Source organism: Protopterus annectens, chromosome 12.part0 (genome assembly GCF_019279795.1).
Source record: "Protopterus annectens isolate FY-2018-M chromosome 12.part0, PAN1.0, whole genome shotgun sequence".
NCBI classification, from domain to species: Eukaryota; Metazoa; Chordata; order Ceratodontiformes; family Protopteridae; genus Protopterus; species Protopterus annectens.
This window is the reverse complement of record NC_056746.1, coordinates 477533587-477546848: the sequence shown is the minus strand read 5'-3', so window position 1 is coordinate 477546848 and position 13262 is coordinate 477533587. Positions and strand designations below refer to the sequence as shown.

Here is a 13262-nt window from a genome sequence, read left to right as displayed (position 1 = left end):
ACAAGTGGGCTTATCTAAGGTGATGGGATGAATAGTATATAATGGAATATATAGGACAACGGTAGAGCAAACTAAAAATATCCTGTTGATGATAATTGTAGTAGTGGATTCTCTAGTGGGGGGTGGGGAAGGGTAGTAGTATATGATGTGCAGAAAGCATTTCACAGTGTAAAGTGCAAGGAATTGTGGGAGGTATTGAGGAGTTATAATTTGAATGGTAAAGTAATAAAAGTTTACAATATATATGAGCATACATATGGAGTAGGATGATGCAGATGAATGAACACGCAAGAAAATTAAACTGCAGAAAAGGCTGAAACAAGGTTGTCCTACAAGTAGGGATGCTGTTTGCTTTAGTAATGAATGCTGTGGTGGTGAGAGCAGTAGGGAAGCAAATGAAGCAAGCTGAGAGATAGTAGTAAGAGAAAAGGTACCTCAGTTTATGGCATATGCTGATGATTTGGTGGTTACAATGAAAAATAAAAAATGCATCTAGGAAATTATTTGGGTACCGAAAGCTGTATTAAGGGAAGTTGGATTGGGTTTTGGGAGTGTGGCCAAAGGGTTGGGCTTTTTTTTTTTTTTTTTAAACTATACTGGAAACAAGTGCATTCAGTATAAGGTTTGGGGAACAAGAAATGAGAATGAAATAGGGGATGAGATTTTGAAGGAAGTTAGTAGTAGTGCTGTGATATGGAAAGCTTTTAACGTGTTTATAATGTATAGGTACATATTAAGAAAGTTCAGTTATATGGGTGAGGGGAATATTGCCTTTCCAGCACATAAAGAAATAGTTATTAGAGATGATATGCCATTCAGAGTTGAACTAAATTAAGTGGAGTGTTATGTTTTGTCAGAAAAGTTAGTGGGAATGTGTTAATGGTGTTTTTTTTTTTTTGTCATCTTTGTTAGTATTAGGATGGAACAAAGGAATGAGATGAATTGTTTTGGAACACAGAGGTTGAGTTCAGTTAGGAAAACATTAACAGAGTACTGTAAGTAAAGAAATAAATACAGAAATAAAATGAGGTTATGGAGATTGAAAGTAGCCTTTCAGGGGATAAAAAAAATGTTGGTGAGAGTCACTAGTAGAGAAATGTTATAGGGTCATAAGTTCATACTAGGCTATCTGCCCTAGGGCATTTATAAGCCTAGCCAGAATGTGTTTGGCTTTCGCAACCCATTTTAAATTTATTTTGCTATGCCCTTTTTCAAGGTTAGTATACTGTGCCTCTGTCTAACAGTGACACAGAAGTGATACCCGGGGTAAACCTATGATCTCCCATCCACTCATTAAGATTCCTCTTGAAAAGAGTCAATGAGGGACTCTGCCTAACCTGGACTGGGATTTTATTCCAGAGTGAAGGGAGCCTCTGGGTTATGAATCTGTCCCTCCAGCATGTCCTATTTATTTCAGTGCTGAGGTTCAAGTCTCTCGAGTCGTGGCTCGATGGGATTTGGATTTTCTGAGGTGCAGCATGTCCATTAATTCCGGGTTGGACATGGCTTTATACGTCAGGCACAGATCGCCTCAGGCAGTATGCCACTGAGTAGAGCTGGAGTTTCTTTAACCGGGCAGCATATGGCATCTGTTTGAGCCCTTTGATCCTCTTGGTGAGGTACTTTTGGGGTCTTTCCAGTTGCTGCAGGTGTCTGTTAAGGTACATCCCAAAAGGGGCATTGTACTCAATTATGGGCCTGATGAGGGATGAGTAAAGAGGCACGATGACCTCCCCTGATCTAGATGTGAATCCCTTCATGATTAGGTGGGCTATATAAAATGTTTTTCTAACCACTTTGGCCACGTGGTTGTCAAATGAGAGATTGCTATCAACTTGGGTCCCCAGGTCCCTAATTACTACTTCTGTACTTAATGGATTACCACCTATGTGGTAATTTGTGGGCACTTTATTTTTGCTAAAGGGGATGACTATACACTTTTTGGCATTTAGCTTGAGGCCATGGCTCTGGCACCAGTTGTCTGTTTCTATGAGGCCCTTTTGGAGGATGCTTGTGTCGGCTGGAGAGTCGATTATGGCGTCCAGTTTGCAGTCATCTGCGAACTTGGTCAGCCACAGTCCTTCCGTGTTGGCCTGTACCTCCGAGAAATATATACCGAACAAGAGAGGTCCCAGGACTGAGCCTTGTGGGACACCAGTTGTAACTGGTTTGGAGTCTGACATGGCTCCAGCAATTCTAACCATGTGGGTTCTGTCCTTGAGCCAACATTTAGTAGAGGGAAGATGTTTAGAAAAAAGATGCAGGAAAGGTTCTAAGAAGTGGAATAAATAAGTGATTTTCTGTGGAGTTTAATGTTGGGCAAGTTGCTTGTAAAGGGACAAATGAGATATAAGCAGCAGATAGAAAAGACTATGTAAAAGTTATGATACCGAGGAAACTATGGAGCATGTCTTAATATAGTGTGTGAAGATGAAATGTTTTGGGGGAAAAATTTCAAGACGAGTATTCATATGACAGTTCACTGGAAATAAACATGGACATGTTATGTGGGGGGAACATAAGGGTGTTGGAAGTATGCAAAGAGAAAAAAACTGCATTGAATTTTGATGGGACAGTATTCAACGTATGATGGTGCAGGTGTAAGGAGTTGTATAACAAATTAAATTGTACAGATCTATCACAATATCAAAAGTTCAAAATGTTGAAACTTAAAATTTCAAACATTTAATGTAGGGGGGCAAGCTCCCCAGCACCCCACACCCTTTGCTAATTATATATGCCAACTCCAAGATTGTACAATAGTGGAAGGTTCCCTTTTTAAATATTTTGAGTTTTAAACATTTTGAGTCTTCAGTCAAATGTATGGGACCAGGGATTGTACAGTAATGTTAAGGAGAATAAGGTAATGGTTGTGGAGAAAAGTGTGGGGACGGTGAATTGTAAGAAGAAGAAAAGTGAAAGATGTTTGTTTTTTGTTTGTTTGATGTTAAATGTATGAAAATGTTATGTTAAAATATGAATAATGTGAAATATATGATGTGTAAATATATTACTTATAAATATTGAATTCAAATGTTTTCAACAAGTGCCATGAGATGTTTTACATCCACCAGTTCAGGCAGTTGGGATCTTGGTTTTGAAGCATGCCACATTCAGGATTGTAGCATCCCCTAATGCTGGAATGTGTGACAATTCAGGTGTGAGGAATTGCTGTATAACACCCCCAAGTACCATACTGTAATGTCAGGGGTGTGCTACCTGTTGAGCTACTGAATTATGAGGTTATGGTGAGGAAACTTGAAAACCAAATACAAGGGACTCCTACTTGGTAAAGTGGAAAAGATTCTGTCTCTGGTGAGATAAAGACAAAAATAAGGCACATATGGTATAAGGCTCATATGGTAGTGGTGCTGGGACTACCTGTCAGGCCTTTAAAAACTGGCCTTTCTTTTGCATTTTTAAAGGTCCCTGTTCATGATATTTCAGGCTGCCTAGCCAGGGAAACCACCCTTGTACTCCTGACCTTCAGAAAGTCATTTCCTAAATGGAGTTTTGCATCTTAGAATACCAGGAAAAGATATTATTTGACCATGAGATCTTAATGAAACGGACCATGGCTCCCTTTGAACCAGCATCTGCATTCCGTCACTTCTTATTTCTGAAGATGCTGTTCTTGACAGATCTCAGAACTACAGGCATTGATTTGGAAGAACCCTTTCTTTTGTACTAATCCCACTTATGCCTAAGGTGGTCACAAAAGTTATTCCTCAATCAAACCATTCATCTGCCACTGTTCTTCTCTAACCCTCAAAACAAAGAAAAAAAACTTCATTCTCTTGATGTGCATTGACCGTCAAGTTTCAGGTTACACATGACTAAGAGTTCAGAAAAACAGACCAGTTATGTCGTTCTTTGGTAAATGGGAAAGAAAGGTAAACCAGTCAGTAAAAAAAAACAACTCTTTCCGAATGGCTTGCACATTGCATTTCGTAGTGCTGCTCTGCTCATGACGAATGTGTTCCTGCGCATGTCAAAGCCCATTTCATTAGGGACACTATAGACACTACAGCATTCCTCAGAGGGACAAGTATGGAAGCTATCCTAGATGCTGCCATCTGGTCCTTTGTGCACACATTCTGCATGCAGCACAGACTGGTGGTGGGAACAGCCTCGAGAGCAAGGGTTGGATTTGCCTCACCCATCCTGCAGTGCGGACTGTCCTAACATAGTTTCTGCCATCCACTCTTTGGTTTCCTGCTTTGAAAATCTTTCCAAGAAGCAAAGACTGCAGCAGTTAAATTTGTTTGGATTGGGTAGCTTCCCATCTTATCCAGTTTACACCTTCCATCTCATCTCCTTACAGCCCCCCTTCTCCTTTTTCTTTGCCATACTTCCAGGAGAGAGAGATTGGGAATGTCTGAGGTGTATCAGTGGCATAGGGGAATGTCCCCTGTTAGTTCAGTAGGGCTTTGTTGCCAAGGTCTTTTCATTTGCCTTTGCCAGGGCAAGAATGATCGGAGACACCCATGTTTTTCCACCGGCATCCTTATGTGGCAGTGGGAGGGTGTCAACCAAAGCCTTTAGGCAGTGTAGGGCTCTGGAAGTCTGGTCCAACCAGTCAGTCTACCTGAAGGCAGAATGTCCTTATGACTGCAACAGTGACTGTACTCAAACATCTACATTTATGGTAAGATCCTAATGCAACTGAACTTTCAGGTTAGACTAGCTGTATAATTGATTTTGGTGTAATTGGAATCCCACATGACAAGCAGTTTATTTTTTTACTTGCTTTTTTTTTTCTTTTTTGATGTGCTGAGAAACAGTGAAAAGGCACAGGTTACTTCAAAAATTACGAAATGTTTGTAAACATTTGAATTCCAGAACCATTTAAACATTGTATAACTGCAAAATAATTACATTGAAGTACAACTAAAAGTAGTATTTTTTAAGATTTTGTGTACTGGTGAAGTACTGCATACTGAATTACTTTATGGAAGGAAGTTCTGCAGAATAAGTTAACGTTCACTAAAATATAGTAAAAAGAAAAAAAAACAAAAACAGCAGTTTGTTACTGTTCTACTAGCAGGCTTTAAGATGCATTTTGAAGTACAGGTAGCATGTGCATAAAGCGTGTTGTGTATTAAGGAAAAAAAATTAAACATGGACTTACAGTGTAAACAATTACTCTTGTTGCACTTATCATTCATCCTCAGTGGACTGAGCTCTCTTTCTGGAATATGTCACGTTATTGAAAGAAACACACTGGGGAAAATACTTTTTGGAATCTTTTGTTACTAATGCTGAACCCACAATTTCTTATTCTTGATGTTATCTGCTGATGGCCTTCCATATCACTGCTGCAGTATTATTTACAATAAGGACTCCCTGCTAAGGGCAGCCTGATGTCTAGCCAGTATACCAGAGCCTTTTGATTAAGTGTACACCATACATCACACTTATGCTCCCCGTGCATGGCATAGGGCATAAAGCTGACATCCGGACATACCATCCTCAGAACTTCTTTGCTGCCAGTCCAAATGGCATTTTCAGTTGTCGGTCTGAATGCCTCTTCATCTGCTGGGTCTACCACTTTCAGATAATCGTCCCATTGGGGTTTTTGATTTTATTCATCTTATGTTTGCCTTGTTATCTTGTTGGGTTTCATGTCATTCAGATAGGGGAAATGTCAGTGCGGGAGACAGAGTCCCCATAACAATCGTCACAAGCAGTGTTTGTTCTGTTTAAGCACCTCACACGACCATATGTCTTGTGAGAATTTAGTCCTTCCTCCTAAGACATCGAGGAGTCTGCTTTCTTTCCTAGCGATTTATCTTGAGATCTAACTACTTAAATTGTTGGTTAAAGATAACATGGAGGGGTCTTCCCAGCATACCTCTCAACCTGGAAACATCAAAAATCTGGACAAGGCCCATGAAAAATAGGTACAAATCTGTACGCTGATTAGCATCTAATTTGCATACATAATTATGTAACCCCACCCACTCCAATGGAATTGTGGGATACCAACTTTTGAACGCAAACTGAAGAACAGACAACCAAAACATGGCACCAGAGTCCCCCTGCAGGCGTTCCAATGTCCCGTTACCTGGCTATTTCGCCCCATTTACCATAAACACTAATGTATGCATACTGCTTTACTTCTACAATGATTTGGATTTTATTTTTACATTTTACAGCACAACAATGCAGAGACATCATCTGGTAAACGGAGCAATACTGTCTCACAATGAAAACAGGCTTGACATTAAAACTTCTTTGCCCTTGAAACAGCATTGAAAACCACACCACATCCAAAGAAAATGCATCTGGCCAGTGGTGGATAAAGATTACCTTTGGGCTGTTTTCAAATCATTGGCCCCTTGCACACAAAACAAGAAACATACATGTGTTCTTTTCTTTATACACCTTCCTGACTTTATTAAATTATATTCCTTGTATAATACAACACACATGTTAGAGCGCATTTTAAATTTATTGTTTGAACATTTTACCAGTAATCTGTACTGTAGGCAATGAAACAAAACACATGAACCAATAATGACAAAACTGCCCAATTCAGAACTTTTCCATCATAAAAGTCTGCTTCCACACCCACAATATAAATAGAATGACAGTAGTGTAAGCCGTAAGCATCTTGCACAGCGTCTCGCACTTATTTTCAGTTTCATTTTTTTTGGGGGGGGGGGACAAAAGGTCAAAAACCAGGGACACATTTTAAACATTGCTTGTATAATTTTGTAAAGTTGCTAGAATAAAACGTTGTGTTACCATCATGCATTTCACTGGGAGGTTTTGAACCCAGGACTGTATGCACTACAGTCAGAACAACATACCACTATCCCAAATCAGCAGCTGCCTGAAAGATAGGAAGACTGAAACTTAATAGCCATCATTTAGTGAATTCATCTCTCACTTCTCAACATAGCTCTTAACCTCAACACAAAAAACATGGACAAACAACAAAGCCAATAATGGGGGAATACAAATTCAGTTCTCACTTCTCACTCACCATATCTCTGAATTATTAGCACAAAAACAATAATGGGGGAATACAAATTGTGTGCTCACTTCTTATCATAGCTCTAAACTCTTAGCACAAAAAAAATGTTCTTACTTCTCATCATAGCTCTCTCAACTCTTAGTACAAAAAAAATCTGGACAAAGCTCAGAGCATAACTTTCAACTGTTAGCAGAAAAAAAAATGTTCTCCCTTCTTATCACAGCTCTCAACTCACTCAGAAATGGTGGTGGCTAGGGATAGTAGGCTCTTTTTACCCTGTACCAAAGGTACAGGGTTTGAGCCTGAATACCTCTAGCCACCAAGTGTATTATATGGGGGCATTTACACACACACACACACACACACACACACACACACACACACACACACATGCACACGCACACACACCTTACTCTGAATAACGAGTGGTTCCTTACCCTGAGTAGTTCACATTCCTCTGTCATTGCTGCCATTAATCCCTGCTCGCAAACTCTGCCCTGAGTAGTTCCCGGCTCGGCAAACTCTGCTGTTTCAGCTTCCTGGCCTGCACACAAGTTCCTCTGCTGTTCTGTTCCCCATTCCCGCCGTTTCAGCACCGCTCACAAGTTCCTCTGCTGTTCCCCATTCCCGCCAGCTTGCAATTCAATTCAGCCAGCCGGAAATGATGATTTGAGCTCAATTCCGACTGGCTGGTAGCCTGACAGAGCTGACGTCATTGCACACGTGATGAATTCAGCTCCGACAGCGCGAAAATTTAAAAAAAAAGAAAAAAAATCGGAAATGAAGGGGTGCCACTCAGGAATCGTGGCACCCCCTTATTTGGACCCCAAAACACGGTAAAAACCAAGTAATTCGGAACGGTTGGGAGGTCTGCAGCCCAAGGGCCAGCCATCTATGAAGAAAAAGGCCAAAAAATTAGGTCTAATTCTTTGGCTGTACTGTCTCTACTGGATTTCTCTCTCTTGAGGCTGATGAAATCCCGGAGGAGCATCTAGTTTCTTTCTCTGATTCCAGTCCAGCAACTGCTTCAGAGGCTAGCATGGACCTAACACCACACACGTCCATGGGTGTTTTGCAGACGTCCACTTCGGATGCACAGGGGGAACCGCAGCAGATTATTACTTAAGGGCTTAAGGATGTTCCTCAAGTTTTAGTAGGGAAGATGTCCCGACTGCCATTATTGAGAGCCATCAGGGGTCAGATCCTCCAAAATTTTTCAAGGCTTGCATCCCACTGAAAAAGAAGCAGAAAGCTAAACTTGTCTTGCTTGCTCCCAAAGATCCTCAGGGTGAATGGACAAACTTCACTCGAGGCTTAATGCCCTTATGGCTCTCAAGCCTCCACAGGGTGTTTCTGTTCCTGTCCCCCCTCCCCGGTCTTCTACCCCTCTTAAGCGGCCTAGGGAGCAGGATTCTTCTGAGGAGGATGTTGCTGATTCTGGCAAAGAATCCCTGACTTATTCCTCCCAGATTCCTTCACCTCTTGACTATTGTTCTGAGGAAGAAGAGTCTCATCAGTTCTGACTCTCCTTTTGAGGAGATTTTATTTGGTGATACTGTTTCCAGAATGATGGCGTTTTTCAGATGGGATTTTCTTCAAGTATCTCATCAAACTAAACAAACAACTCAAAAGACAAATGAAGTCTACCAAAGCCAAATGTGAGGTAAGTTTGGCCTCCCAGGCCAAGGACATCCACAAAGCATTCTTTAGCTATGTCCACAACCTCAAAGACAATACACAGTCGTGTGCAGACCTCATTGTAAATAGTCACCTATACTGAGCCAGAACATACAGCAAACCTCCTGGCTGATAAATTCAGCTCCAGCTTTACCCCTCTCTCCCCCTCAACCTTCCCTCAGGAAATATCATCTCCCCCCTACTATCACTAGGGAACAGGTCCTTAATGCTCTCTCTAAGACCAAGAACACTGCATCAGTGGGCCCAAACAATATCCCAGGATGCCTTCTAAATAGCATGAAACATGTCAGCGCCATGGAATTACTATTTAACTGTAGCCTCCAAACAGACTTCGTGCCTCATGTATGGAGAAAGGCAACAATCATCCCTCTGCACAAAAGTGGGTCACCTACAGAGCCTGGAAACTACAGACCCATAAATCTCACTAGTCTTGTATGTAAAGCCATGGAAAGAGTTATCATGGAGATGATCAGTAGAGATATAGTAAACCTCCAGACACTGGACTTAACCCAGTTTGGTTTTGTCAAGGGAAGATCATTCCTACTCAACCTGGTGGACGTCTTCAAGTAGGTCACCAAAGCAATGAATGAGGGCATAGTCGTTCACACTGTCTACCTTGACCTGGCCAAGGCATTTGACACAATACCCCACTCGGGTATTGTTGACAAACTCAAGAGGTTAGCTACAAACCCATATGTCACCCAGTAGATAGCCAACTGGCTCACAGACAGGGACAGGACCCATGAAGTTAGAATTGGGGAGTCCACCTCTTCAGGGAGGCCAGTCACAAGTGGAGTCACTCAGGGATCAGTCCTTGGGCCACTCCTTTTTGACATTTACTTCTCAGAAGTCAAGGCTAATGTCAGTGGTCTCTGGCTGACTAAATTTGCAGATGGTTGCAAATTAGGAGCTGTCATTGAATCTCACATTGACACAAATGTTCTCTAGGAGGGGCTGACACAGACAAACAATTGGTGTCAGAGCAATGGACTAAAACCAAATGCCAAGAAATGCATAATAGTATCATTTGGGAAGTCATGTATCCCTGGTAACTATCATATTGACAACACACCCCTTAGAACTGACCCTGTTGTCAGGGGCTTAGGGACACACAGAGATAGTAATCTATCCTTTGATCATCACGTGTCTACAGTGGTGAGGAAATAATTCTATGTTGCGCGACTTATAAACAAAGGTATGGCATCTAAGTCCAAGGAAGTCATTGTACCACTGTATTCGGCATTCATCAGACCTATCATCGAGTATAATGCTCCCTTTGGTATGTACCTAACTAGGCATATCTAATAACTGGAATGCCCACAGAGGTTCCTGAAAAAAAGAGTACCGGGCGTAAGTAATATGTCCTATGCAGACCAACTCAAGGCCCTATCCCTGTATTCTGTACCCTACAGACTTTTGAGGGGAGATCTATGCCTGGCATACAGGGCATTGTCAGACCCCACTTTGGTGGACCTCGTGCATATCCACAGAACAAACAGCACTAGAATTACCCATTCTAAAGACTTAAACCTTGCCTGTGATATAAATAGGACCTACTGGAGAGATACGTATGTATCCCAGAGACTACCCCAACTATGGAACAGGCTCCCCATCCATGTGAGGCAGAATTTCTTTGTAACCAAATTCAAGTGCAACTTAAACAATTGGATGGGAAACCGGAAATTCATCCCTAGCTTTGCACCTATGTCTCTAATGGACAGTGGTAATCTGTAAATGGTTCATTTCCCAGGCCCATGCTTACACTTATCAAGGCTATCAGAACTTGTCAGAGATTTGGGATGCATGGCTAAGCTAGGTCATTAGCCTAGTAAACACCTAAGAACCTCTGAGGTACTATGAGCTTTTGCAAATTGTCTCTTCTAGGCCGCCTCCTGTTCCTCCGGTTCTTGTTGCCTTGCTGGGTGTTTTTTCTACTGATTCTCAACCTCCTGCCCCCAAACAAAAACTTGACAGGTTTTCTAAAGTGCCCAAGGATTGCAAGTTTCTGTACAAGTGCCCCACTGCTGACCCCTTTGTGGTGTCAGTGGCTTCTGATAAGCCTTCCAAATTATTGCCTTCCACTAAATTGCTGCCGTCTGATAAGGACAGCAGAACCATGGAGAGACTGGGTAAGAAGGTGTACAATTCTGCTACCCTAACCTTTAGAGCTGTTAACTATCATACATATATGACTAGGTACAGTTTGGCTTTTCTCTCTCAAGCCTGTCGGGCTATTTATGATCTTCCTGGTTCTGAGGGGAAGGCCTCTGCTATTGCATTACTTGGAACATCCTCCCAAGTAGCTCACCATTCCATTAAATGCAGATATGATGCAGCTGATGCTTCATGTAGGACTGCTGCTTTTGGATCTGTTTTGAGTAGGTATTCCTGGCTTACTTCAGCCTTTACCTGATGATATCAAGGCTGAACTGATGGATGCTCTTTTGGATAATAAGCATTTGTTTGGTGGTGCTGCTGCTGCTGAGTTGTTTAAGTTTCCGCAAGAAAAGGCCAAGGCCTTAATGGGAGTTGAAGCATATTTTTGTTGCCCCTGTACCCAGTGAGTCTGCCTTTGTCCGTAGATGGTCTTGCCTGCCGCTAAAGGTAAAAAGCGTGGCTTCCCAAACTGCTACTTAGAAGCCTCCTTTTCCTGACAAACTAAGTGGTGTCTGACTAGCCTGTTATTCTTGGTCACATTCCTCTTTCTCCGCATCTTTCCCTGTCGCTTCCTGTTTGGGTGAAGGTCATCCAAGACTCATGGGTTCTTTCCATAATTCACCAGGGTTATTACATGTTTTGAAGCTTTCCAGCCCCCCCTCCCTTTTTGGGCATTCTTCAGCCTCCTTAGGAACAATTGTCCTTTTTCCGAGGTACTTCAGGGCCTCTTTGCTCAAGGAACTATTCAAGATGTTCCAATTCCTGAGAAGCTTTTGCACACCTTGGGTTTTGCTTAGGCAATTCTGATATTATTTGGATAAGACAAACTTTTCATAAATCTGATCAGCTTTTTGTTTCTTTTCATCCTAAGTCTTTAGATTTGGGTTTTTTCCAAGCAAACCATTACTGTACTTTACTGGTACAGTGAAACAGTGAGTAATTATTTAAAAGCATGTTTCTTGGGTCAGGTTTTATTTATGAAACATGCAGATTTGATGTTATGTGTGATGGTTATGTTTTTGTTTAGGTACCAAACCAGCTGCTTCTAGTGATCCTTGGGGTGCATCACCATCATCTGTTTCACAGAAAATTCCTAAAAGTACTGATCCATGGACTTCCAAGCAGTCCACATCTTCTGCACCTAAAGCTGGTGTAGATGCATGGGCAACAGTAACTGCATCAAGTTCCCGGCAACCTGTTTCCACTCCTGGTAAGCACACTTTGTCTTTGGAGTTTTGACTAAGCATCGGAATTGTTTTGCTTGCATTATTTGTAGTAGTCATGAATTAAATTCAAAAAGATGATTGGATTTTAGAGCAAGGGATCTGATAGTGTTTGCTGTATTTGAAACTTTAATTGCCTATGTGAGAAATACAGGATACCTGAGAGGTTTCTGGCATAACTCCCAAATGTTTTTGATTCCTAGGAAGGTTCTTTGTTCTGTTTCTTAAAAGTTCCCTGACCTGTTGCTGAAAAGGCCATTGTAGCAGAAGATCATAACATTTAGTTTATTGCCCCATATTTGTGTGTGTGTGTGTGTGTGTGTGTGTGTGTGTGTGTGTGTGTGTGTGTGTGTGTATATATATATATATATATATATATATATATAAACAGCACTTCTGCTCTATGTCTAATGCGGTACTTGAAACTAATACAAAAGCAAAAACAAAAATAATAAAAATATATTGAAGCAAGAGTTTTGATTGAATGAAGAGAAATAAACTCCAGAACAGATATTTGAGCGCACTTTTGTTCTTTATTGTATAAAAACTTCTTCAGAAATAAGTACAAATGTTAAAAACCAGGTATATGTAGACAAGTCGTACAATGGAATTACAGGAACAACCCATGAGGCAAATCTAATTAGCATGTAAAAAACTCTTCTTTAGGATGCATTTACTATCTTAGCAAGGTGTTAAACAAGCTGTGGGGGTTGTAAACTGCAGCCAAGCACCTTAGGGAAACAAAGAAAAACTTGATTAAGCAGTACTCCGTTATAAAAAATGTTACCAGTAGAGCTAAAATAGCAAGTGGCATAATTAAAGATCAAAAAATGCAGTTTTTTTCACGAAGTAAAGCCAGCTGAGTGTAGTAATGTAGAAAATAACTGCTGTTGGTAGCTTTGCATGAGAAGTGTATTAGTTGGAAAGGTAAAGTGTATACAAGACTGTCAGTCACATAACTAAAGTGGTGCAATGCTATCAGAGTGTAGTAGTCTGCAAAGGTTCACTGTAAAATAAAATAAAATGCTGCCCTTCTCTGTGAATCAACCTCAGTTCTAGAGTCCTAACTGTGGGTCATGCTAATGCCTGCACTTTCAGTCTACATTGTCCTTCTGTACGAAAGTGTAGTGTTTTGTAAGGTGTGCACATTCAGACATGTAGCTGCTTAAAAACTGCAGCCATTTGGTTTAAAACCAAAAAAC

The 13262-nt window shown here is 41.1% G+C and overlaps 1 protein-coding gene across 7 annotated transcripts in view; it reads left to right on the top strand.

Annotated features, from left to right (window-relative positions):
• Window positions 1-13262, top strand: part of EPN2 (epsin 2) — a 978978-nt gene that overhangs the window by 603325 nt on the left and 362391 nt on the right. For all 7 annotated transcript variants that reach the window (XM_044089576.1, XM_044089572.1, XM_044089573.1 and 4 more), the window contains one exon: window positions 11865-12047. In XM_044089576.1, the coding sequence (XP_043945511.1) occupies window positions 11865-12047 (183 nt within the window). The remainder of the gene's footprint in view (window positions 1-11864; window positions 12048-13262) is intronic.